Source organism: Canis lupus, chromosome 9 (assembly GCF_011100685.1).
Source record: "Canis lupus familiaris isolate Mischka breed German Shepherd chromosome 9, alternate assembly UU_Cfam_GSD_1.0, whole genome shotgun sequence".
NCBI lineage: Eukaryota > Metazoa > Chordata > Mammalia > Carnivora > Canidae > Canis > Canis lupus.
In genome coordinates this window covers 47,413,567-47,441,270 of record NC_049230.1, presented here as the reverse complement: position 1 = coordinate 47,441,270, position 27,704 = coordinate 47,413,567, and the positions used below count along the sequence as shown (strand labels likewise).

General features: G+C 42.9%; 1 protein-coding gene across 9 annotated transcripts in view; it reads left to right on the top strand.

The window, feature by feature from the left end:
- Nucleotides 1-26,856, top strand: part of SHPK (sedoheptulokinase) — a 40,458-nt gene extending 13,602 nt beyond the window's left edge. For 8 of the 9 annotated variants that reach the window (XM_038548555.1, XM_038548550.1, XM_038548551.1 and 5 more), the window contains 6 exons: nt 6,295-6,436; nt 14,539-14,722; nt 15,275-15,427; nt 16,425-16,600; nt 21,235-21,435; nt 26,168-26,856. In XM_038548555.1, coding sequence (XP_038404483.1) covers nt 6,403-6,436; nt 14,539-14,722; nt 15,275-15,427; nt 16,425-16,600; nt 21,235-21,435; nt 26,168-26,580 — 1,161 coding nt within the window. In that variant the 5' untranslated portion in view covers nt 6,295-6,402 and the 3' untranslated portion in view covers nt 26,581-26,856. The remainder of the gene's footprint in view (nt 1-6,294; nt 6,437-14,538; nt 14,723-15,274; nt 15,428-16,424; nt 16,601-21,234; nt 21,436-26,167) is intronic. The other variant, XM_038548548.1, reaches the window with a different exon arrangement.
- Nucleotides 26,857-27,704: the final 848 nt, after the last annotated feature.

The following is a 27,704-nucleotide window of genomic DNA, read 5'->3' as shown; positions in this document are numbered from 1 at the left end:
CTTAGAGCTGGATTTCATTAATTCCCTGAAAAAGGTAGCTCTATGTTCAGTTAACTGACAACAGAAATTAATATCCAGGAACTTTCTGTATAACTTTATGACTCCCCCCCCCCCCCAATCCTGCTTGTTCTCCCAGTTCAAATCGGTGGCCTCTAAGCACTTTCCAGCCACAAACCTGGATTTTCTAAGCCTCATTCCCAAGAGCTTGTTTTTCACAACCTCTTGCCACGTATCTAGACTCAGTTCTTTAGGGTTCAGAGTCCATCTTGGTCAGAAACATTTCAGAGGGTAAAGAGTTCAGGAGCACTTAGCCTTTTTTTTTTTTTTTTTTTAGCATTTTCATAGAGACTCAAAATTTGGTTGGGGCAACAGGTATATTTTTTTACTTTTAAGATTTTTTGTTTTTAAAGATTTTATTTATTCATGAGAGACAAAGAGAGAGGCAGAGACAGTTTTGGTAATTTGTGGTTTTCCAGAAATGCATCCATGTGTTCTAGATTGTCTAATTTGTTGGCATATAGCTGCTCATAATACATTTTAAAAATCGTTTGTATTTCCTTGGTATTGGTTATGATCTCTTCTCTTTCATTCATGATTTTATTAATTTGAGTCTTTTTTCTTTTTAATAAGGCTGGCTAATGGTTTATCTATCTTATTAATTCTTTCAAAGAACAAGCTCCTGGTTTTGTTGATCTGTTTTACAGTTCTTCTGGTCTCTAGTTCATTGAGTTCTGCTCGAATCTTTATTATCTCTCTTCTGCTTGGTGTAGGTTTTACTTGCTGTTCTTTCTCCAGTTCCTTTAGGTGCGAGGTTAGCTTGTATATTTAAGTTTTTTCCAATTTTTTTGGGGGGAAGCTTGTATTGCAATATATTTCCCTCTTAGGACCACTTTTGCTGTATCCCAAAGATCTTGAATGTTTGTATCTTCATTTTCATTCGTTTCCATGAATCTTTTTAATTCTTCTCTAATTTCCTGGGTTGCATTTGGATGGAAAATTCTGTATATATCTATGAAATCTATTTGGTCCAGCATATTATTCAAGGCCCTTGTTTCTTTGGTAATGTTGTGCTTAGAATATCTGTCATTTGCAGCAAGTGCCATGTTGAACTCTCCTATTATTACTATATTATTATCTAGTGTCTCTTTACTTTGGTTATTAATTGATTGATATACTTGGCCACTCCTACATTAGGGACATAAATATTCATGATAGGTCTTGTTGGATAGACCCTTTCAGTATGATATAGTGTACCTCTTCATCTCTTAATACAGTCTTTGGGATAAACTTTATCTGATAAAAAGATTGCTACCCCTGCTTTCTTTTATTTTTTTTTTTTAAGATTTTATTTATTTATTCATGATAGACATAGAGAGAGAGAAAGAGAGGCAGAGACAGAAGCAGGCTCCGTGCCGGGAGCCTGATGCGGGACTCAATCCTGGGACTCCAGGACAGCGCCCTGGGCCAAAGACAGGCGCTAAACTGCTGAGCCACCCAGAGATTCCCCCCTGCTTTCTTTTGAGGACGATTTGAATGGTAAATGGTTCTCCACCCCTTCATTTTCAGGCTGTAGGTGTTCTTAGGTCTAAAATGAGTCTCTTGTAGACAGCATATAGATGGGTATTGCTTTTTTTTTTTTAATCCAATCCAATACCCTGAGTCTTTTGATGGGATCATTTAGCCATTCAACATTCAGAGTAAGTATTGAAAGATACGAATTTAGTGTCATCATATTACCTATTCAGTCCCTGTTTTTGTGGATTGTTTCTTTGGGTTCCCTCTTTCTTATACAGGGTCCCCCTTAATATTTCTTGTAGAGCTGGTTTGGTGGAGAGGCAGAGACATAGGCAGAGGGAGAAGCAGACTCCCTCTGGGGAGCCTGATTCGGGATTCGATCTCAGGACCCCAGGATCACGACCTGGGCCACCCAGGTGCCCCAATCATCAGGGTATTTAAAAATGATTATTTCACCACATGGAGTATGAAATGGAGGCATGTTCAGCTCTGACCCTGTGGGGATGAGCCGCAGAGCTGAGATTACAGGGAATGGGTTTAGACACTCACTGCCTTTTCTCTTGAAATAGGGCCACTCTTTCTTGTTTTTCTAAATAGGCGCCACAGTGGGTGTAGAGCCCAATATGGGGCTTGAACTCACTATCTTGAGATCAAGATCCGGGCTAAGATCAAGAGTTGGGTGCTTAACCAGCTGAGTCACCCAAGGGCCCTGAAATAGGGCCACTTCTTGAAAACTGCTTTCCCTGCTTCCCACAGCGTTTGGCAGGCTGTTTTGTGTACAGGCACACAGTGTGCCACACCTACCTAATGCAGGGTTTAGGAGAGGCCAGTAAGAGCCCCCCTTGCATCCTCCACATGTGTTTTGTGCTCTGGGACACTATAATTCATCTGTAGCAGTATATCTCAACCTTGGCAATGTTGATACTTTGAGTTGTGGGGAGCTGTCCTGTGCATTGTAGGATATCCAGCAGTATTCCTGGCCTTTACCTACTACATGCCAGTAAATCCTTCCTACCCAGTTGTGATACCCCCAAATGTCTCCATATTGCCAAATGGGCCCTAGGGAACAAAAATCATCCCTGGAGTGAGCACCACTGAACTATGGAAATGCCTATGACCCCGTCCTTATGTCCATACTTTTCACTCTTAAGAAGTACTGTATACACCAAGGTCAAGCTTGGCAGCTGTATGGAAGGTCAGGCTTTGCAAATAAAAATACCAAGATTTGCAAATAAAATACCAAGATTTTTGAGGGAGTCTCTGTTGACCCTTTCTGAGTTAATTTCTTTTTTCTGGGCCTCAGTTTCTTCATCTGTAAAGAGGGGTGTGTTGGGGACATTGAGTTTCTAAGTTCTTTTATCAAATTTAAAATTTTAAGATTTGATTTGGTTATAGAGAGATGGATATTCTGAACCAAGGAATGGAGACAGCATTCTTCCTGTTACATTGTAGGTATGCCCACTGTCTGAGAGCTACTCCCTGATCACACTCACCACTAAAACTCAAACTACTTGCTGAACACTGACTGTCCCCTTGTCTTCACTCCCACCTGGTCCATTTCCCTCCTCCACTATCCCCACCTATGAAACGAATCCACCCTGGGTCCATTTTAAACAGTGGCTCCTCTGTCTTGGGTTGATACACCATCTGAGGCCATGTGGGAACTCTTAACTAGCACTATCCAAAAGAAATTCTAGCCACATATATGACCCACACCTGAATTTTCAGTTTTCTAGTATTAAAAGTAAAATGTAACAGCTGAAATTAATTTTAAGTGCATATTTTATTTACTCCAGTGTATCCAATATACTATCATTTCAATATATAATAACTAATATAAAATTATTAATAAGAAAAAAATTATTAGTAAGACATTGTGTTTTTTCATATTAAATCTGAAGCCTGGTATGTATTTTATACTTAAAATACATCTCAATTCAAGTGCCCAGTCATGTACCTCCTCTCTGCTGGTGTCTCACTGTCTGGTCAGTTCTGCATGTTAGAATGTGGGCTTCATCAGGAAAATGATTTGCGCTCTCTCTGCGTTCCTTGCCTCATCCTACCCATCCCCACCATCCTTTTTTCCTGCTGCTTTGATCATGGTAGTTTGGAAGTGCCCCTGCCCAAAGCCAGCAGTCTGACAGGGCATGTGAGGGGTTTGTCCCCAGGAGGGGAGGGCTGCACTCTGCCCAGGGAGGGGAGCCTGGGGCTTGATGCTTTTGCAAGACCATAAACTTTTCAGTTCCCCAGAGACCAGGCATTTATTAAGAGCTGAGCCACATTTCTCTTCTCTTCTGAGTTTTCCATGGGTCCTTCTAGTTGTTAAATATAAGTTTATTTTGTGCCTTGAGGTGATTTTTGTGTGCCAGAAACATTTTATTTTGGTTGAAATAAAATTAAGTATTCAATTTATTAAATTCAGAACCCTAGTTCTTACTTAAGCTTTTAAATTTAGCTTATAAAGCTGTTTCCATTTATATGTCTAACATGTAGCTATCATTTTGAGGACTTTGAATAATGCTTAATGCCATTTCAGTTAACTACCTTAGTTATACATATATGTGTGTATATATATATATACACACACACACACGTATATAATATGTATATATACACACATACACACATACATTACAAAGGTGACCTAGGTCAAATTCTCTTAAATATTTATATTTACATAAAATAATAAATACTCAAAAAATTCCTTAAGCTCAAATGTTAATCAAATAGGTATGACTCTTTTAAACATGCCTGTTTAATTCTTGATCTTTTCTTGTTCTTTGAAATCTACTTAATCATGGGATGCCTGGGTGGCTCAGTTGGCTAAGCATTCAACTCTTGATCTCAGCTCAGGTCTTGATCTCAGGGTCATGAGTTCAAGCCCCACATTGGGCTCCACACTAGTTTTGGCACCCACCTGAGATCTACTTAACCATCAGGAAAACAATCATGTCATCTGGGTTGCTTTTCCAAGTATATATTTTGTGGTGGCCTCCTTAGCTGTTTGAGACTTCTTACTGATTAGAGGCATCTCCTGGGATGGGATGGGTCTTGGAGTCTGACTTCTAGTCTTTAACAGGAAATTCATAATTTAAAAGAAGAGATGGTCATGGAACCTAAATATTTTGGTGTGAGTCAGCTACTTTTGAAGTTATATTAGACTGTACCTCCCACCCATTTGGATATATACTGCTTGATTGGTTTTGGCATTTCATGTTCTCTAAGATATTTCATTGTGTTTTCACTTTTGACTCCAGAGACCTTTAACCTTTTTAAAATCTTATATTCTATTCATATTCTTGTCTCTTAGGACCATTTGGCTCATGGATATTTTTTTAAATAAAGATTTTATTTATTCATTAGAATACACAGAGAGGAGAGAGAGAGAGAGCGGCAGAGACACAGGCAGAGGGAGAAGCAGAGGGAGAAGCAGGCTCCATGCAGAGAGCCCGACGTGGGACTCGATCCTGGGTCTCCAGGATCACACCCTGGGCTGTAGGCGGCGCTAAACCTCTGAGCCACCAGGGCTGCCCTGGCTCATGGATATTAGTATGCTGTTTGATTACATTTTCCTTATCTCTCATGACTTTGTTTTTCAAAGTTATTCTGCCTAGAGAAGTTCCTAGGGAGGCAGCAAATCAGAAGAAAAGGCAAATCAGGAAAAGATTGTCCTGTCTTTTTTTTTTTTTTTTTAAGATTTTATTTATTCATGAGAGACAGACAGAGAGAGAGAGAGGCAGAGACACAGGCAGAGGGAGAAGCAGGCTCCATGCAAGGAGCCTGATGTGGGACTCAATTCTGGGGTCTCCAGGATCAGGCCCTGGGCGGAAGGCGGCGCTAAACTGCTGAGCCACCCGGGCTGCCCTGTCCTGACTTCCTTACATCTCATTTCCACCCCCAAAAAATCTCTATTATCAGTGTCTCTCTGGGTAGCTTATATCATTGCCTAATTAATCTTCTGATGGTGGTATTATCCCATTCAGAAAACCCGAGGGGCTTCCCTTTGGATTTGGGAGGAGCCCCTCATCCTGGGGCTTGAAGTCCCTATTGGGTCCAGTCTCTCCTCTTTTATAGCCTCATCTCCCACCAGCCTCTGACATGGACCATCTCACTGGTGTTCTGCCCAGGTATTCTCTGGGTTACTTCCTTGCCTGCCTTGCCTAGGGGGTGTTTGTTGCCAAGTCTAAGGCCTGGCTCTAAAGGCACTCAGGAAATGTTTGCCAGATGCATGAGCTAAAGTCCAAATAGAAGCAAATGCTAGGGTTTGTCTTAAAGTACTTTAGTCCATGAGGCCTTTCTTGGCTACACCCTTCCTGCTAGGTTCCTCCCTGCTGTGTTCCATCCTTCCTGTATCCCAACCCTGTGTGTGCCTTGTGATAGACATTTAGCGTCTTCTTATATTACGGTCTTTTTTGAGTTTTCTTATCCTTCTTGCTAGTCTTTCTATTCCTATAGGGCAGAGGCAGTGCTTTCCTTAGCTTAGACTCACTCACAGTGGAAGGCAGAGCCTTGGTCATTTCTGAACCTGGTCCGCAGCAGTGCCTCACCTGTGTGGGAGGCAGTGGAATCTTGCCCACTACATTCCTGCAGCAGGCCTTTCTGTATGTGGTGGAGAACCTTCAGTCCACATGTCATCCCTGAGGCTAGCCAGCAGGTCCTGGAAGTAACCCCAGGGGAATTAGCTTGGCACCCACTACCCTGGAAATTGCTTGAGGCCTCTGCCCTCCTCCCCCTGCCTGTCTGTGTGCCCCTGCCCAACGTGTCCTGTTTTGTTTCCAGGGGCAAGAGCAGGATGTGAGCAGAATCATCCAAGCCCTAAATGAATGCCTTGCTGCCCTTCCTCGGCAGCTGCTCCAGGAAGTCTGTGGCATTGGAGTGTCAGGACAAATGCATGGAGTCATGTTTTGGAAAACAGACCAAGGTACTCTGGGCTCTGGGGATGATCATATGCTCCTAGCAATCACTGTGGGATAGCAAAGTGCTGCAGAGGTCACTCCTCTGAAGGATCAGGTCACCTGCAGTGGGAATGAAATGGCCTATGCCGACTCTTGTATTTTGTGTATATCCTTTCTCATACAAATGTGCGATGAATAAGCAAACTCTCCACTCACACACTGTCCATAAACAGGGTGAGGGACAAGTGCACTTTCTCTGATTCTCATAAGATTCAGTAGGGTGAGAGTGGATTTTCCACAGCTTTCTCTTCATTGTGTCTCAGAGCCTCAGTGCAGACAACTGAAGATGAGTATAGTTGTAGGAGATACCGAAACACAGAGGAAACTTTTGAATTTGGGCATGATTTTTGTTGTTTGCCATAATCACAGATACTTGTGATTTTTTAAATTTTAGGACATTATTTTTATGGGCTCAGGTGCTAAATATTATTTTGTTGGTTGTCTTACATCAGAAGGTCTGCCACGGTGCAGAGGTAGGTGACCTGTTCTGTTTGACCTCCGGGAGGAGACTTATTAAGCCACAAAATAGCAATGAGTGCTTTACATGCCTGGTACTGGGCTCAGGATGTTACCTGTATGATCTCATTGAACTTTCCCAACATCTTTATGATGTAGGTTACATTATTGTGCCAATGAGAAGTGGAGGTTCAGAGAAGGTTAATATGCTCAGGGTCACGTGGCAGCATGGTGACTCCAGCATTTGAACCTAGGTTTGTCTGACTTTGGACACTGGGCTCTTAAGGGCTTCCTGGAGGGCCAGAGCTGCAGAAGGGTGCAGTAGCTCCATGAATGGAGGAACTTCTCAAAAGGATATCCAAGGAAGGATTTGGATGTTATGAGTCCCTGTTAAAGCAAGCGTTAAAGGACTCTTTTTAACTATAAAAAATTCTATATAGATGTAAAAGTAGGGAGAATTCTATTATGAACTGACACATATCCCTCACCTGCTTCAAAGCTATCAACATTTCACCGCAGGTATTTTAAGTAGAGGACAGATGGCTACTTTGGGGGCTGTAGTTAAAGGGATTTGGAATTTGGATTCACCCCTTTTTGCCTGGAGAGCCAGTGATTCCAGTTCCCCTGGGCCACGTGAGTGGTGATCTGCCTCTCAGCAGCATGACAGATGTCTAGGGGTACATCCTTTGATTAGTCCCCAGGAAGGCCTGGGTGACTGCGGAAACTAGTGCAAGACCTCTTACTCCTTCCCTCTTTCTCATCTGTCTGTTGTCAGGCTGGTTGGGACCACAGGAGCTGCTTGGCTCCAATCAGTAATGGGGGAGAAGGCTAATTACGGTGTTAGAGCTGGCCTCTCAGAGGGAGTCTAGGTTGTAAAAGCTTTTTAAACTCCTTAATTTTGCATTAATGAGAATAAATGTCCTTTTAATACTAAAGCCCTTCCCAAAAAGGACAACAGACGTCCAAAGATTGTGGTCTGGTCATCAACTTCTCTTTCTGCCTGTTTCCTGGACTCTGTAACAACCACACAAACCGTTGCCCACATTGTTGGAGAGAGCTGCTTAATATTTCATTGAGCCAGCCCACATGCCTCCTTGTTTTGTTTTCTACTTCTGGGAAGGAGGGAACCCACTGTTTGACGATGATAATACTTTCTTAGCAGAGTTGAGTGAAATCATATTTGGGAACCCAGTCAGTGTGTTTTTAAAGGTGGCCACAGATTAGTTTGGCTTCAGTAACTACAATATATAAGGCTCCATGCTAGACCCCATGGGAGACATAGAAACGAGCAGATGAAGCCCTCACCTTCCAAGGCACACTCAAGGCAGTCAACATAGACAGGCACCAGTGAGCCGAGCAGAGAGCTAATTGCTTCCACGAGGGCATAGGCCAGCCAGCGGGCAGAGAGGAAAGGCGGTGAGAGTGTCTTCTGAGAGGCCTGTGGTTATGCCTGTAGACTCCATTTCTAGGCTCAGTAATAGCAGGAGAGGAGTGGGGATCATAAAACCAAACTAAAGGCAAGCAGCCGACTGGGCAAAAACGTTTGCTAGTCTGAATATGGGTACATATAAAAAACTAATAACAAAGAAATGACAAATGGCCCTGTGGAAAATGGGCAAAAGATACCAATGGGCAGTTCCTAGAAGAGGAAAAACAAGTGGCTAATAAGCATATGAAGAGATGCTCAATATCATTAGTAATTAGGGCAGTGTAGAAGAAAACAACAGCGAGAAATCATTTTCCACCCAGTGGATTATAATACATCAAAGTCTGAAAATGCCAAGAGTTGGCAAATGGAGTGGAAAATTGGTTTAGAGGACAGTTTGGCGGGGCCTGTTAAAAATAAGAGAGTACTATGACTCAGCAACTCTGCTACTTGGAATCTGCTCAGGAAAATTAGTCTTACATGGGTGTGCATAAGGACGCCTACTCATGGTTGTTTGTTGCCTCCTTGTTATGGTAGTGAAAGCTGGCATTTAATCTCAGAGGAATGTATGAATAAATGTTAGTGTGCCCATGTTGTAGAAGGATATGCAGTAGTTAGAAAGAATAAGGTACATTCATGTATACTGACATGGAAGGAACTCCAGAACATTTGTTGGATAATAAAAACAACTCCTAGGAAAAGAAATATAGTTTAGTGCTATTTGTTTAAAAAAAAAACGGAAAATAAAATAAAGTCAACCAAACCAAATCAAATATGTGGTGTCAGTGTAAAAACTTTAGGTGGTTATCCACAAGGGCTAACAGGGACAGGAAGGGGGCTGGGACCCAGGTAGGGATATAAGCAGGCCTTTGGCTTTATCTGTAATATCTGAACATCTTATACTGAGAATGCATTCACTTACCACTTGTGTAATTATAAAATTAAAAATATGTTAATTCTTTGCCAAGAAAAAAAGAAAAGAAAAGAAAAGAAAAGAAAAGAAAGAAAGAAAGAAAGAAAGAAAGAAAGAAAGAAAGAAAGAAAGAAAGAAAGAGGTAAGCAAATATCAAGCTGAATTCTGGAACAGATTTAATTCGAATCTTGGTTCTATCACTTTAGTAGCTATGTGACCTTTAGCAAATTTTTTTTAACTTTTCTGTGCTTCATTTTTCTTATACAAAGGGGATAATTATCATATCTGTGATAAGGCTATTATATAGATTCAATGAATTGATATTTTTGAAGTGCTTTGAATAATACCCGCTACATGGTAAGAACTCCATATTTGTTTTATAAGGCAAACAAAATAAAAATGATAGTTCAAAAAAAATTTTTAAAGGGTTTTGGAGGAGGAAAAAGGGATTGGAAAAAAGCTGTAGAGATCCAGCTTTAGGTCTGGAATAAGAATCCAGCTTGAAGTTTAAGTACAAAGGTAGTATATGGTTGTGAAGATGCATTGCTTTGAGGAGCCCCCCCCATCCCCACACCCCAGGTGAAACTAAATATGCTTCAGGTACAAGATTTGTAACTTGCTTCCCTGCTCCTCTGGTTACTGGCCAGGGATACCAAGCAGAGACTGACAAGATCCCTCAGAGCCTTTGCCTGGACCCATCCACCTGTAGTATGTGTCCCCAGACATGCTTAATGGCTCACTTCCTTACTCCATTCAGGTCCCTCCTCACATGTCACCTTAGAGAGGACTTCCCTGTTCACCCTCCAAATATCTATTGCTGCTATATGTTTCTTCACAACAATTAAAAGTATCTGGTATTATACATTTGCTTGTTTATATTCTATATCCCTAGTGTATAAGCTTCATGAAAGTAGTGACTTTTCCTTGTTCATTGCTGTATTCTCAGGGACCGGAACCAGTGCCTAATAAATATTAGATACTTAATACACATATCATTCAGTCATGCACATATGAATGAATGAATGGATGTTCATGGCCTGAAACTAAGGAGGGAGGGGCAGTTAAGTGTTTTCTTTGGTTCTGAACGAACAAATTTATAAGAAAATGTAATGGTTTTGGCTTCTGAATCTGGGGCCTGAGATCAGAAATAGCCACGAAACAGTTGTATGTGGGGCTTTGCCCTGCTTTGCTTTATGGCAGGCAATGTTCTCATGTCACATGGAGGCCAGATTCTCATCTCTGTCCATTGCATCTGGAGTGTTCTTGCTGCTGATAACTTTTCTCAATTGGCATTTGATTGTCAACATTCTTTTCTCATTCTGCTTCTGTGGTTGTAGTTACATTGTGAAGTGTGAGAAATCTCCCTATATGAGGAGAGGATAGAACAAAAGATATGTAGGAGGGTGTATTCTCTTTCTTAAAGGCTGTTGGACGTGTTAGACCATGGACAGAGTTTAGAAGGTAAGATTCATTTCATCATTATCATCACTAACATTGAGTACTGCGTCAGATACAGTTCTAAATACTTTACATGTGTTAACTCATTTAATACACACAACACACCCTAACCCTTCCCCTTCCTACTAGTTTGACAATAAAGTTAGCACATGACAGAACGAGATACCAGGACCCAGGAAACAGTTATAAGTGTCCTCTACTTCTGGACTTCCAGATACAGTTGCTACCAAAATGCTGAGCGAGCTTGACTGGTGGCTCTCTCCCCCATGACTGGTTTCAAAAGAATCATAAGAGAAAAACATCAAAGCAAGGGGAGAACACTGTGAGAGAACTGAGGGTGATGAGGCTATTTTGAGTTGGTGTATGTGGATTGATGGTTTGGATCTGAGGCAAGAAGCAAACTGCCTTGCCTGTGGGGATAAATCAGGGGGGAACTGCTGGTTCCCCTGGATTGTCATGGCTTTGGGACAAGCAGAACCTTTCCCCATACCCAAAGCAATTCAGGTGTCTTCAGGAATAAAATCAAAGCAAATCACTCTCCCCAAATCACAGGGCTGGTGACCTATAATCTAAGGACTCTCAAAACATTGTTCCATCCTGGGGGGCAGAGTGGAATCCCTGACCTGAGGAGGTGTTTTGCAAGATGGTATGGGTTAGCTATGGATCCACCCCAGGTCTTATCCATCCTCCCCTGACCCTTTGGGGCTGACAGGGACTGAGGTCTAGCTCATTTACACTGCCTGACAGAGTAGCCAATACTCCCAGGACAAAATGAGTTCATGGACCAAGACAATTAAGATATTTGAGGTTCACAGCTATTTCATAAGAAAGACATTGTGCTGAGTGATTTGATGGAGATTTTTTTTTTTAAGATATATTTTAAAATTTATTTGAGAGAGAGAGAGAGCACATACAAGCATGAGTGGGGCAGATGGAGAGAATCTTCAAGCAGATTCGCTGCTGAGCTCAGAGCCCAATGTGGGGCTTGGTCCCATGACCTATGAGATCATGACCTGAGGTGAAACCAAGAGTTGGATGCTCTTGGAGCCACCCAGGCACCCCAGATGGAGATTCTTTCAGAAGCAGAACTATTAGAATATATAGTCTAAGAATTTAAAATTAGCCTGATATACATACTAAAATATATATGAAAGGAGAATATTGGGGATCCCTGGGTGGCTCAGTGGTTTAGCACCTGCCTTTGGCCCAGGGCATGATTCTGGAGCCCCAGGATCGATTTCCTCATCAGGGTCCCTGCATGGAGCCTGGTTCTCCCTCTGCCTGTGTCTCTGCCTCTTTCTCTCTGTGTCCCTCATGAATAAATAAATAAAATATTAAAAAAAAGGAAAGGAGAATATTAGCAAGAAACATTAAGAAGAAAACATAAAAAGAACCAAGCAGAAATATTAGGTATAAAAATATAATAGTTGAAATAAAGAATGTAATAGATGAGATTAATAGCAGAATGGATAGAACTTCAGAACAAGTTAGAGAATGAAAGAGGCAAATTTAGGAAATCTCTCAGAAGGAAGAAAGAAGAAAAGGAAATAGAAAATATAAAACAAAAAGTAAGACATATTGAAGATACAAATCGAAGCACTAGTGTCTGAATAATGGGAGATCCAGAAAAGGAAAAATAAAAGTGGTAGAGGAGGAAATATTTGGAGAATTAATGGAGAAAATTTATCATAATCGATAAAACAAAATTTAACTGTCCAGACCAAAGGGGCCCATGGAATGTTAAAGAAGAGAGAGCAGGAAAACCTCACAGCTAGATGTAGTGAGCTTTTAAGGATTTCAGACAAAATTCCAAAAGCTTACAGAATGAAAGACCAGATTCTATATGAAAGAATTAGAAGCATTTAACTAGATATTTTTCAACAGCAACATTCTATGTAAAAATGCAATGGAATAGTATTTTGGTTCTTTTTTTTTTTTTAAAGATTTTATATTTATATACTCATGAAAGACACACAGAGAGAGGCAGAGACATAGGCAGAGGGAGAAGCAGACTCCCTGCGGGGAGCCTGATATGGGACTTGATCTTGGGAACCTCCGAGATCACAGCCTGAGCCAAAGGCAGTTGCTCAACCGCTGAGCCACCCAGGCGTCCTGTATATTGGTACTTTATTGTTGCATAACAAACTACCTCCAAAACCCAGTGACTTAAAACAGCAACGATTTTATCATATCTTTTTTTTATAATAAATTTATTTTTATTGGTGTTCAATTTACCAACATACAGAATAGCACCCAGTGCTCATCCCGTCAAGTGCCACCCTCAGTGCCCGTCACCCATTCACCCCCAACCCCCGCCCTCCTCCCCTTCCACCACCCCTAGTTCGTTTCCCAGAGTTAGGAGTCTTTATGTTCTGTCTCCCTTTCTGAGGAGTCTTTATGTTCTGTCTCCCTTTCTGGATTTTATCATATCTTGTATGATCTACTTCTACAATCTGACTGAGCTACTCTACATGGGGTTGACAGAGGTTGCTTAGTGGTATTCATCTAGTAGACTGGTCTGAAGGATTCAAGAGTGGCTCTATTCAATGCCTGATGCCTTCATGGGGAAGCCTGGAAGTCTAGACTCAGCTGAGGATGGCCTCCTAGATTCCTGCATGTGAGTTCTCCATGTATGGCAGCCTCAGGGTAGTGGGACAGATTTGCTCCCCCAGAGCAACCTCTGTCAACCCCATGTAGAGTAGCTCAATCTGCCTGTAGAAGTAGATGATACAAAGTAGAGTGGCTGGCGTCCTCCAGAGTGAGTACTCTAGGAGGCTCTGGTGAGAGCTGCAAGGCTTCTTTGACCTAACCTTAGGAGTCCTAGGATTTCACTCCACCTACATTCTCTTGGTCAAGCAAATCATCACAGCCAGCATAGATAAGGAAAGAGGACTTAGACTCTATCCCTTAATGGAAGGAGTAGCAAGGATTTGTGGTAATCTATTACAAATATACAAAGTGTTTTTAAGTATTGAAGAAAAAGAACTTAGAACCTAGAATATTACAACTGTCCTTCAAATACAAGGATATGAAAAAATATTTTGAGCCATATAGGCCTTTAGATATTTTGTCATAGAACAAACTATCTGGAACTAGTTTTGGGTAAAATATTTAAATAAGAGCAGAGAAAAAAATCCAGAAGATTTCCAGAGATAAGTGAGATAAGTAAAGATGGCCAGATTCCTGAGTAAAGTTCGATATCTAAAAATCAATTACCTAGGACCAAAGGAAAAGAGGAAATATATCCATCATCATCTGGAATCAAGTATAGGTAATATCATCGTGATAAGGGTTGGAAGGACAGAGACTAGGGGACTTGAAGGCGTACCAAATTTCTTTTCTTACAGGGTGGGAGGGGATATAATATCAACTTTAAAAAAGGAATTAAGTGGGGGGGGGCACTTGGGTGGCTCAGTGGTTGAGCGTCTGCCTTTAGCTCAGGTCTTGATCCTAGGGTCCTGGGATCGAGTCATGCATCGGGCTCCCCATGGGGAGCCCGCTTCTCCCTCTTACTGTGTCTCTACCTCTCTTGTATGTCTCTCATGAATAAATAAATAAAATCTTAAAAAAAAAAAACAGGAATTAAAGGGAACATAGAAGTGGAATGAATGGAGGGAGTAGGTGACTTGGCCAGAGTCACACAGCCATTGGTGGTAGATCCCAGGTGCCCTGATATCAGAACACATGTGTGTGAATGAAGCATTATCATAGGTGATAAAGTCATGCTGTAACCTCCCTAGCAGAGTGGTCTCAAGGACATGTTGCTGCTGGTCAGTTGTTCTTTACTCTGTTTTTGATAATCGCCTTTGTTCCAGGTTGTGAATGGAGAGAGGGAAGAGTTTCTCCTGTGTTTGAGCCTGGAGCCGTGAGCCACCTGGTCACATGGCAGGATGGCCGGTGTAGCAGCGGGTTCCTAGCTTCTTTGCCCCAGCCAGAGTCCCATCTCAGTGTGGCCTCAGGATTTGGCTGTGCAACCATCTTCTGGCTTTTGAAGAATAGGTACGGACAACTGATTTTGGAATTGGGTGCTGCATTTCCAGGGAAATGAGTGGCCAGAGGGCTATATCTCCAGCCAGTCCACATCACTCCACCTGCTGGAATATCCCTCAGCGAGGTGGCCTGGCAAAGGATGTGGTCGCAAGACCTAGACTTGGTCTAGAACTGCTTAACTTCTCAGAAGGCTCTTTGTTGGTTATCTGATTCTAAATCAGAGGGGGAAAGAAAGAGGCTGAGAGAGCAAGGTACTTGCAAAGGGGTTGTGTGTAAGTTCATGGTGGGGTCAGAGCTGCTAAGAATGGCCAATATCCTGCTTTCTCAAGCATGGTGCTGCCTTCCCTGAGACCACTCCCCTAAGGCGGACTCCAGCCAGCTTTGCTTTGAGTGGCTGGGAGGCCCTCACCCTGGGAGATTCAGCTGTTGTGGAGCCACGACGTGGGGTGCTTGCTCCCACCCAGCTTATGCCACATCTAGTCCACTGCCTGCAGCTGGGTATAGTATATGCTTTCAAGTTATTATTAGACTACTGTGAATTGTTTTTGATATGAAAACTAGCCCAGAGTTGCTGAAGTCCTACGATGCTGCTGGCACCATCCATGACTATGTGGTTGCCATGCTGTGTGGCTTGCCAAGATCCCTGATGTGCGACCAGAATGCTGCTAGCTGGGGATATTTCAACACTCAGAGCCAAAGCTGGAACTTAGAGATGTGAGTATATCCTTGCAGGCTGACTCTAGGCTAAAGGCCAGAAGCTCTAATGTGAGAGATATAGTGGTGCTTTCCAATTTGGGAATAATAGTGGAGGATTCCAAGAAGGCCAGGAATTGTCTTATCAGCCTATTCCAGTCACCAGGCATGGGTGGGCCTGGCTGTGAGTGAACCCTTGGAGGGGGTACCCCTTACACCATGCTGTCCTGCTCCTCCACATTGGCCCAGACCTAGGTTGGCCTCCCCAGTACTCTGTGACTTGGACCTAGCCTGCAGATTTCAAAGAACAGCTTTCAGTGTAAGAAAATTTAAAATAAGCTTAAGAAATGAAAGTAGTAGTTTTGAGGGATGTCTTTCTTTAAAAGTTCTTTTTAAGGATTCATTTGCCTTTTCAGATCCAGAAATCCAGTGCCCTCTAAGTTCACTTCCTTCAGGGTCCAAATTCTGAGCTCTGTAAAAAAACCAAAAAGCATGTGGTAGTTCAGGTAAAGGACTTTCTAAGCATGTTTTATAAAAACAGCCCCATGTTTACTAACCCTGAGTGATGAATGCAGTTGGTATTCAGGAAACTGAGGGGTTTGACTTTGGTTTGGCCTGTGCTATAACCAACTGTGACTTTGTGCTGAAACTCTGACCCCCCACCCCCACCCCGCCTGCTTTGTAGAGTATTTGTGTGTCTTTCAAACATAGGAGGCTGGGTGGAAATGATATCTGGTTCCTATCTAATTCTCCTGATCACTCCGGCTTGAACTGATTGTCTTCTTCTGGGAAGGCCAATGCCATGCTTTTGAAAGCCAGTGTTTACTTTTTAAAAAATGCAAGTCTGTTTCTCATGGTTTAAAAAAGCCAAAGAGGCCCTCTGTGAAAACACTGGATTCTAACCTCCCTTCTCGTATGTGTACCCTATAGTGCTTTCCTTCATTGAGTTTCCTGGAAACAACAAAGACCAAAAAAAATCCAGCTCTGAGTAAGTGCACTGCCCATTTCTGGATTGCAGATTGAGGGCCTCAGGCTTTCCTGTCCACCTGCTCCCAGACATCGCTGAGGCCGGCAGTGTGGCAGGCAGAACTTCCCGTGCCTGGTTTGAAATCCCAAAGGGGACACCGGTGGGCGTGGCCTTGGGTGATTTACAGGCCTCCGTGTATTCCTGTATGGCCAAAAGGACAGATGCAGGTAAGTCTTTCTTTTGTTTGCCCCTCAGACTTCTGCTGGTGCCTCCTAAGCTCCAGCTCTGTGTGAGAGCCCAAGGGGCATATGTAACCAGCAGCCTCAGCACTCTGTTGATTGTTATTCTGTAAACATGGAAAAACATGTTTCCCACCTCATTCCTCCAAGGTGAAGCCCCTCCTCTAGGGATTTACAACCCAACAGGGGAAGTTTGGTCCTTGACCACAGTCTGTGCTTTTCCTCTTTAGGGCCAGGTAAAGGAAATGATTCTCTCTAGTTGGCTGATTTCTGTATAACTCCATGACTAAAAAAATAGATGAGTAGATTAGGGTGTTTGTTATTGTGTGTTCGTCAATGAAAGTTCCATCCGATCTGATTAGAAGTGTAGAGTCTTTCTGTATTTGGTGTAAGAGAGTCACAGTGAGGTGGAGGCCGCAGGCTAGGGAAGGGCTTGGTAAACTTTTCGGTAAAGGGCCAGATAGTAAATATTTTAGGTTTTGTAAGACATATAGTTTCTGTCATAACAACTCAACTCTGTTGGGGTATGGAAGCAGCCATAGCCAATACATAAATGAATGAATAGGGTTATAGCTTTCTTTCTTTCTTTTCTTTCTTTTCTTTCCTTTCTTAGATTTTATTTATTTATTCATGACAGACACAGAGAGAGAGAGGAAGAGACACAGGCAGAGGGAGAAGCAGGCTCCATGCAGGGAGTCTGATGTGGGACTTGATCCCGGGTCTCCAGGATCACACTCCAGGCTGAAGGCGGCGCTAAACCGCTGGGCCACCTGGGGCTGCCCCTATAGCTGTGTTTCAATAAAACTTCATTTATAGATGCTAAAATGTGAATTTCATAGAATTTTCATGTGTCATGAAATTTTCTTCTCCTTTTGATTTCTTCTCAACCATTTAAAAATGTAAGAACATGGGATCCCTGGGTGGCGCAGCGGTTTAGCGCCTGCCTTTGGCCCAGGGCGCGATCCTGGAGACCTAGGATCGAATCCCACGTCGGGCTCCCGGTGCATGGAGCCTGCTTCTCCCTCTGCCTGTGTCTCTGCCTCTCTCTCTCTCTCTCTCTCTCTCTGTGTGACTATCATAAATAAATAAAAATTTAAAAAAAATTGTTTTAAAAAAAAATAAAAAAAATAAAAATGTAAGAACATGCCACTTGGATTTGAAAATGCTGCAGCCCTTTCGGAAAACTCAACAGTTCCTCAGAAGTTAAACACGGACTTACCATGTGACCCAGCAGTTCCGCTCCCAGGTGCACACCCAAGAGAACTGGAAACACATGTCCACAGAAACACTTCAAACAGATGTTCTTAGCAGCATTATGTATAATAATTCATAATTCAAAAAGTAGAAACAGTCCAAATACACACCAACTGATAAATAGATTTTTAAAATGTGATCTATCCACATAGCTAAAATGCCACACTTGGGAGTAAAAGAGAGGAATGAAAGAAGCCAGTTCCAGAAGGCCACGTGCTGTACAGTTCCATTCCTAAGAAAGGTTCAGAACAGGCAAATCCATAGAGATGGAAAGCTGGGGGCCACGGGAGCAGTGAGTACTAATGGATACAAGCTTTCTTTCTTTTTTCTTTTCTTTTTTTTTTTGATACAAGCTTTCTTTTTGGGGTAATGAAAACATTTTAAAATTAGATAGTGGTGATGGTTGTACAATCATGAACATACTAAAAACCACTGAAAACCACTTTAAAAGTTTGCTTTTTATGGTGAATTATATCCCAATAGGTATTATGTAAACAAAATGTAAAAACAACTGAATTATACCCTTTAAAAGTTTGCTTTTTATGGTGAATTATATCTCAATAAGTATTATATAAACAAAATGTAAAAGCCGTTCTTAGCTCATGGAGCACATTTGCCCCTCCCTGGGCTAGGGGAGAAGTGGGGCCTGCCTGCCCAAGCAGGGTAGTTGCAGAATGGGGGTTTCATTTTATCCTCATGGAAGCCTGGCTGAGTAGGTCCACTCTGGAGAGCCCCTCCTCGTTATCAAGGGGAATGGGGAATGCATTCATCTTACCTGAGTTCTTTTTTTTTTTTTAAAGATTTATTTTTATTTATTTATGATAGACATAGAGAGAGAGAGAGAGAGAGAGAGAGAGAGGCAGAGACACAGGCAGAGGGAGAAGCAGGCTCCATGCCGGGAGCCCAACGTGGGACTTGATCCCAGGACTCCAGGATCGCGCCCTGGGCCAAAGGCAGGTGCGAAACCGCTGAGCCACCCAGGGATCCCCTTACCTGAGTTCTTTGTTACCAGATCTTTTTTCTTCCATCAGTTAGAACTACAACAATTCAACCCTGAGTTAAAAAAAATTCTGACCAGCCTTCTCTATGCAGTTTATTCCTATTTTATGATGTCCTTAGGAAATAACATTTCAAGGACTGTTTTTGTCTTATTTTGGGTAGTAATTCCTCCTAATTCAAAATTAGCTGTAAGGGAAAAGTGAAATTCTGCCAATTTTGTTTGCACATACATGTGTTAAAATCTTTTAAGGCCAAAAATTGTTCAAAACCTTTTCTCCCAAATTTTCAACTAAAATCAATGCTCCAGGAAAATATGCTAAATTTATTCTGTGACTTTTAATTTTCCCAATATACCATTTCTTGCCTTATAGCCTTTCATCTCAAAGTGTGAATGTCAGGGAACTCATGTGGGCTTTGGAGTCCAGCCTACTGGCCTGGGTTAGCATTTAGCCCTCTTCTTCTTCTGGTATGACCTTGGATAGGTTGCTTTTCTTCCTGAGCCCTTGTTATCATCCAAAATGAGGGCAATGAAATGTTTCTCGTGGACAGTTTTGGTGACATACTGGGATGGTGCCTGTAAAGAACCTGGCTCTTTTTTTTTCTATCCTGGTGGTTTTCAAATTGTAGGCTGTTCCTTGACAGAGGACTGTCCTGTACCTGGATGTAAATGTGCTTTCCGTACAGTAAGTGAGGGCTATTCAAATGGGAAAAAGTAAGAATTAGGTTCCCTCTTCACTGAGCTGGTTGTAGTCTCTGGTTCCAGATTGGGGCTGCTGGCTGTGCTCTTTTGTTGTGTCCATGGGCAAAGTTGGTTGGCCTCTCCATCCTTGAAATGAGTGCATATTGTTTCTGGTAAAGAGTCATGGTGAAAGGGGCAGCCCCAGTGGCTCAGCGGTTTAGCGCCGCCTTCAGCTCAGGGCATGATCCTGGAGACCTGGGATCGAGTCCCATGTCAGGCTCCCTGCATGGAGTCCTGCCTCTCTCTCTCTCTCTCTCTCTTTCTTTCTCTCTCTCTCTCCCTCTGTCTCTCATGAATAAATAAATAAAATCTTAAAAAAAAAAAGTCATGGTGAAAGGCTTGATGTGGCAGACAGTAGAGATTATTGGCTTTCTGAGACTTGTTTTCAGCCTCCTTGCCTCTAACCTTCTATAGATAGGAAAGTTACATGCTGACCTCAGTTATTTTAGACCCCAACAGACTGAGAAGAACAGGCTTTTTGGCCTGGTCTTGTGAGAAACGGAAGAGAAGAGACTTCTGGAATAGTCGGTCCACAGGCCCTGGCCTCAAATAGAGGAGAAAATCATCCCCTCTGTACTGAGTCTGGGAGCTTTTTTCCTGCTGATAGAGGGAGGTTAAGAAAAACACCATGGTTGTGAGAAGGAGGTGGCACTTGCTGAAAATGAATGAGACCTCCCCAGAAAGTCAAATACTTGGGCTGCAAATCCTTGTAAATTACTGTGTAACAAATCACTCCCATACTTAGTAGCCTAAAACAGCAAACATTTATTATCTCTCATAGTTTCTGAGAATTGGGAATCTGGGTGTGGCTGGATGGTCTGGTTCAAGGTCTCTCATGAAATTACAATCACACTGTTGCTCTGCTGGGACTGCAGTCATCCAAAGGCTTGACCAGGCCTGTGGATCAGCTTCTCAGCTCATTCCTGGGGCTTTTGTCAGGAGGCCTCAGTTTTTTTTTGCCACATGGCCCTCCCTGCAGGGCTGCTCATGACCTGGTGCCTGCCTTTCCCCAGAGCAAGTGATCTGAGACAGAAGCTTCAGTGCCTTTTATGACTTGGGCCCCAGAATCACACAGGGTCACTTCTGCTTTATTTTCCTCATCAGAGGCAAGTCCCCCAGGCCAGCCCAAACTCAGGCAGTGGGGGGAATAAGGCTCTACCTCCTGAAAGGAGTCTTAAAGAATTTGAAGACATATTTATTTTTATTTTTTTATTTTTTTAAGATTTTATTTATTTATTCATAAGAGACACACACAGAGAGAGGCAGAGACAAAGGCAGAGGGAGAAGCAGGCTCCATGCACCGGGAGCCCGACGTGGGATTCGATCCCAGGTCTCCAGGATTGCGCCCTGGGCCAAAGGCAGGCGCTAAACCACTGCGCCACCCAGGGATCCCTTTGAAGACATATTTTAAAATTTTATTTTGTTTTTAATTTTTAAAAATTTTAAAAATTTCTTAAATTATTTTTTTTTTATTGAAGTTCAATTTGCCAACATATAGTATAACACCCAGTGCTCAGCCCATCAAGTGGAAGATGTATTTTTTAAATCAGCATACTCTCCCTTGCCCTTTGTGACCTATGATGCCTGAGCCAGGCAGCCAGGCCTAACTTCTGCTTTCCTTGGACCACAGTTCTCAACATCAGCACCTCAGTTCAGTTGGCAACCTCCATGCCTTCTGGATTCCAGCCGGCGCAGACTCCAGACCCTGCAGCTCCTGTTACCTACTTCCCATACTTTGACAGGACCTACCTGGCAGTGGCAGCATCACTCAATGGGGGCAACGTGCTGGCCACGTTTGTCCACATGCTGGTACAGTGGATGATGGATCTAGGTAAGACGTTGCCCACACCGTGATGTATTCTCTGCTTGTCCTTCCTATTGGCAGTGTCTGTGCTGCCTGTGTTATTCATGATGTCAGACCCATTCAGGCTCCAGCACATTCCTTCCTTCTTTAAGGATCTGGGTTTGGAGCCTTCTTTCCTCTCATCTTCTGAGCTGCTGTCACTTATTATTTTCTGAGGGGGCACCTTCCCCCTTTGACTTTGGAATGTCATAGTAGTCTCCTGGCTCTCCCCTGCCCACTGGTTACTTTCTCTGTTAGTAGGTCACTGTCCCTTGCATTCAAGGTTTTCCTTCTGATGACTACAGACATCTGAAAATAAAATGATCAAACATGGATGAATGAAAAGACTCCTGGTATTTTATAGTATTATAAGATCCTCATAGCACTTATTCCTGACAAGTAGTTCCTGACTCCCTTTCTTGGAAAGGATCCCTGGGAATCTGATGTCCTCCTGCTTTCTTCAGGATAGAATAGATTGGGCCTTTCTCTGCTCTTCATTTACAGAGAAATATATAACCTCCTTCTAGGAGAGGTTCCATTTCCAAGCACTTAAGGTAGAAATGAAATTTCTGATCAGCCATGCAGGCCTAGGGAAATTGTGTTCATTAGATGCACTGGCCTACCTGTAGGAGCTCTGAATAGGGTCACTCCAGGAAACTTTGAGCATAGTGACAAGGTGAGGCACAGGCAAGAGAGAACACATGGGAAGCTCATGTTGTGAGCTAGTTGTGCAGACAAGTGTTCCTGACTCCTATCAGTCCTTTCAGGCTGGCCAGGGGTGTCAGGATTTCAGGGAATTCTGCCCCTTTTGCTGAGATCCCCTCAGGAATGCTTCATTAAAAGAAGAGAACTCTGATTTTGTTTAGCCTTGAGCCAGAGAAGGTTTTCAAGATGCAGAACCAGTCATCAGAATCTTCAGGCAAGGGCAGCCTGGGTGGCTCAGCGGTTTAGTGCCGCCTTCAGCCCAGGGCCTGATCCTAGAGACCGGGGATCCGGTTCCACATCGGGCTCCCTGCATGGAGCCTGCTTCTCCCTCTGCCTATGTCTCTGCCTCTCTCTCTCTCTCTCTCTCTCTCTCTCTCTTTCTCTGTGTCTCTCATGAATAAAAAAATAAAATCTTAAAAAAAAAAAAAACGAATCTTCAGGCAAGCCCTGTGTTTAGATACTGGTTTAACTGGGTGGCTCTATCAATTGTTGGCAGAGTTGACCAGTATTTATCTTTACACCAAAGTGACTGTTAGTTTTACACCTGAAAGAGATGGATTTCTTTGTAAGATCCTTTCAAAAAGAAGTCTTTTTCATTTTCATGGTTCTTGTTTTGAAGACATATTTTGACATATTTGACATATGAAGACATATTTTGAAGATGTATCTGAGGACTTTGAAGGTTAATATTATATGTAACTTAAACTTTTGTGAAATTTCTACAATTATATAATTTGATTAAAAATATATATATAGATGCAAGGGCACCTAGGTGGCTCAGTTAAACATCTCACTCTTGATTTCAGCTCAGGTCATGATCTTGGTGCCCTGGAATCGAGTCCCCTCTAGGGCTCCACACTTGACATGGAGTTGGCTTGAGGATTCTTTCTCTTTCTCTCCCTCTGCCCCTCCTCCTGTTCATGTGCACTCTTTCTCTCTCTAAAATAAATAAATAGGGCCACCAGGTGGCTCACTTGCTTAAGCATCCATCTCTGGATTTGGGCTCAGGTCATGATCTAAGGGTTTTGGAATCAAGCCCTGCAGCGGGCTCCATGCTTAGCAGGGAGTCTGCTCAAGATTCTTTCTCTCTCTCCTTTTGCTCATCCCCTCTCTCTCTAAAATAAATAAATAGGTAGATAGACAGATGTGGGGCACATGGGTGGCTCAGTCATTCAACCATCTATCTACCTTTGGCTCAGGTCACGATCCCAGGTTCCTGGGATGGAGCCCTGCATTGAGCTCCCTGCTCAGCGGGGAGTCTGCTTCTCTCTCTCCCTCTGCCCCTCCTTCCGTCTTGTGTTCTCTCTTTCATAAATAAATAAATAAACAAATAAAGTCTTAAAAAATATATAGATGCAAATACAGTAAGGTTTAGTGAGATAAAAGGTATTATATTTATTAACCAGAAATAGAAATATTAAAGCATAACATATAGAAATAAAACTCTCAGGGATCCCTGGGTGGCTCAGCGGTTTAGCGCCTGCCTTTGGCCCAGGACGCGATCCTGGAGTCCCGGGATCAAGTCCCACGTTGGGCTCCCGGCATGGAGCCTGCTTTTCCCTCCTCCTGTGTCTCTGCCTCTCTCTCTCTCTCTCTCTCTCTCTCTATCATAAATAAATAAATAAATCTTTAAAAAATAAATAAAAAAATAAAACTCTCTCTCTATTCAGAGTACCCTAGGTTTGCATTATTTTCCAGAAGTTAGAAAACAGGGAGTTCGATTCCCATGTAGTTTAGATCAGGGACTCTGGAGCCAGGTGACCTGAATTTGAATCCCAGCTCTGCTACTTCCTTGTGCTTTTCGGCAGGTTACTTATCCTCTCTATTCTTCACTTTCCTCATCTGAAAAAGGGATTATCCTAGACCTACCTCAAAGGACTTCGAGGATCAAATAAGTTATATTGCAAAGCAGTTAGAATGATGTCTGGCCCATAATAAGTGTGATATAACTGCTTGTTAAATAAGCATAGTGTAGTGGTATACCCAATTAGTGGCCTCAGTTCTCAGCTCTGTCCTAAGTCATTAAGGGACTTGGCAAGTCCCTTCCCTTTTCTGTTTTTTCAGCTCTGATGGTCTGTGGTTCTAGGCCTATGATGTGAATATTTGGCAACTCATAGCATTTAATCGCCACCAATAGATTTGGATGAGGTGGTAAGTCAAGAGATGCAGAGTCAGGTCTAGAACCAGATCTCTCAGGCCTCCAGCTGGTATACACCTTCCCTCAGGTGCCCCCCGAAGCTGGGTTCATGGTCCAGATATTTCCCAGTGAGGAAGAACACTTTATTTTAACATTTCCTTAACATTCTTTTGGCAATGTTTATCAAGGATATGTAAACACATTGTTCATTGTTTTCTTCTTTTTAACTATAGACTTTCTTTGGGTTTTGACAGTTTTCCACTAATGTCGTTTTTCTGTTCCAGGAATCAATTCAGGATACCACATTGCATTTAATCATTGTATCTCCTAGTCTCTCTGCTTTCTATTTTTTTTTTTTTTTTAGTTTTTTTTATTAAGTAATCTCTACTTCCAATGTGGGGCTTAAGCTCATGACTCTGAGTTCAAGAATCACATGCTCTACCAATTGAGCCAGCCAGATGGAGCTTTTCTATTTGAAAGCTTTCTGTTTGATCCATTTTTTTCTTTTTCATTTCCTTTCTCTTTTTCCCCATTAGTTTCATGGTTTTATATTATTTATCTATTTTTTAGAAGTTTTCAATGCATGAGGGATCCTAGGATATGGAGATATAATCCCTCTTAAACATTGCAGTAATAGTGTGTATTGGTCCAGCTTCTAAGGAGGGGAATATGATGTGCATATCTTTTGAACCAGCAGTTTTCCAAGGCTTTAGTCCTACAGATTTATATATGTGTATGCATGTGCTAGGTTATTCACCAAGCATGTGATTTTTCTGAGATTTTAGTAGAATTTCTAGAAGGTGGGGGAAGACACTAATATTCATTCTGGCATTTTTTTTTTTTTTTAAGTAGGCCCTATGCTCAATAGGGGGCTTGAACTCACCACCCTGAAATCAAGAGTTACATACTCTACTGACCAAGTCAGCCAGGTGCCCTGATTCTGGCATATTTAACTAGAGTTTTTCTGATCACATTTTGACTATGAAATTTAAATTATCTCTCTCTCTCTCTCTCTCTCTCTCACATCCTCAAGTATGTATAGTTGAGTTTGTATAAGTTAAATGTGCTGCTGATGAAACTTCATGGTAACTCTGGGGTGGCAGCTCTCAGCACTGGCTGCACACCGGAAACACTTGTGAAGTTTTAAAAACAATGTTGATGTCCTAGTCCTGCCTGCAGAATGCTGATGATTTGGCCATGGGGTAGGGTGGGGTAGGCATTTTATAAAAGCTCCTCAGGTGATTGTTATGCCTTTAAGTGTTGGTAAGCACTGGTCTAGAACCTTCTACTTCAAAAATGTGGTTCTTGGGCCAGCAGCACTGGCTTCCTCTTGGAGTGTATAACAACTACAGAATCTTAGGGCCCACTCCAGGCACACTGAGTCAGAAACTGCTTTTTAATAAGATCCCTAAGTGATTCATATACATATTTAAATGTGAAAAGCATTGGTCTAGACTGGTGGTTCTCAACCTCCGATGAGGGCTGGGCTAGATTGCCATCAGCGCTGTGGTCCTGGGGTTTCTGACACTGCTAATAAGTCTACTAGTAGTTGTGATGATGCTTTTTGATCAGTGTGTGCATTTGCCTCCCTTGGGAGCATAGATGTGGGATGCTTAGTTGTGGGATAGTTAGGGCTCACAGCAACACTTACAAGATCTCTCCCTGAAGTCTAGGCTGGGGTTTGCAGTGAGAGAGCTGGCTGATGTCTGGAGCAGAGCATAGCTAACTAGACTATGTGAGTCCCTGAGCCAGGAAACAGCTAGCCATGGTGAGGAGGAGCAGCAAGTAGATCTACCCCTGCCCTCTAAGAGTTCTGTATTGTCTCAGACTATCCCAAAGGGTGCATGAACTCACACAGGTCTTTTCTGTTTTTGGAAGGTCTAGAAGTTGAAGAATCCACTGTGTATTCACGCATGATCCAGGCAGCTGCACAGCAGAGAGACACCTGCCTAACTATCACTCCAACGGTGTTGGGGGAGAGGCACTTACCGGACCAGCTAGCCTCAGTGACCAGAATCTCTTCCTCTGATCTCACCCTGGGGCATGTGACCAGAGCCCTGTGCCGAGGCATTGTCCAAAACCTGCACTCCATGCTTCCATTTCAACAGCTCAAGGAATGGGGTGTGGAGCGGGTGATTGGCAGTGGGAGTGCGCTGTCCAGGAATGAGGTGCTGAAGCAGGAGGTGCAGAGGGCTTTTCCCTTCCCAGTGTCCTTTGGGCAGGATGTGGATGCAGCTGTGGGGGCAGCACTGGTCATGCTCCAGAAAAATCTTAACCAGAGGGAGTCTTAGTGCATTCTTTGGCCAAAGGACTGTTGGAAATTTTATCTAATTCACATTCCTGACATGACGTTTGGCTCATCCTCTTCCTGGACAGTTTTGTGGGCAGCTTTTAAGCAAAGCTTGTTTGACCAAGGCACTGTCTTGACCAAGAACCTACCTTCAGGGCATACTCTAATAATTCAGCCAAGAGTCATCAACTGGATCCCAAATCCGTGCTTTCCAAGAGACTTGCTAGGGAACCACTCACAAATGTAAATGTGGAAAAAAGACAGAGGGAAAAAAAAAGAAAAGGAACAGTAGCCCAGCATCCTGGTCAGTAGGCTCCTCTGTGATTCACCTGTAAACAAAGGGAAAGTAAATGTGGACCTTAGACACCCAAAAAGTCTGGTGGCTCTGGGCTCCAAATAAGAAAAGAAGACACCCACCCCCCTTCTGGCTTTTGGAATGATTGTCTTTGGGACATGAAGCCCAGACTTGCATCACAGGCACTGTTGGAAAAGTCTTTGCCTACTGGATTGTGTGTCCCTGAGGCCCCTCTCCCATTCTTGTTTTCCCTTAGCTATGGCTGGTTAGCTGACGCCAGGAGTGGCCCAAGATAGTAAAGCAGAGTGGCTGAGATGAAGAGGCAAGGGTCTGTGCTGACCTCACCACACGCTTCCCCTTCCAAGGAGAGCCTGCTGCAGTGGAGCTGCTCCAGATCCTTCTTTTATATTATTTCAAAAAATATTGTATTCATTTTTTTGAGACAGAATGAGAGATAGAATACAAGTGGGAGATAGGGGTGAGGGACAGGGAGAAGCAGACTCCTCGCTGAGCAAGGAGCCTGATGTGGGACTCCATCCCAGGACCCTGGGATCATGACCTGAGTTGAAGGCAGACATTTAACTGAGCCACCCAGATATCCCTGGAGCTGCTCCAGATCCTTAACACAACTGGCTTGAAGGCACAGAACAGGGCAGGAAAGGTGGGTAGCGTGATCAGCAATGGGGATAGATGCCACATAGCTCTGCCATTCAGATACATTTTTCCGAAGGGTCTGATTAGGCATTAATTAGCAGGATACTTTTTTAGGCATATGTCTGGGCAGCAGTGTGTTTTTGCCCCTGTACATTCTTGGGAAGTCTTCCAAGGGA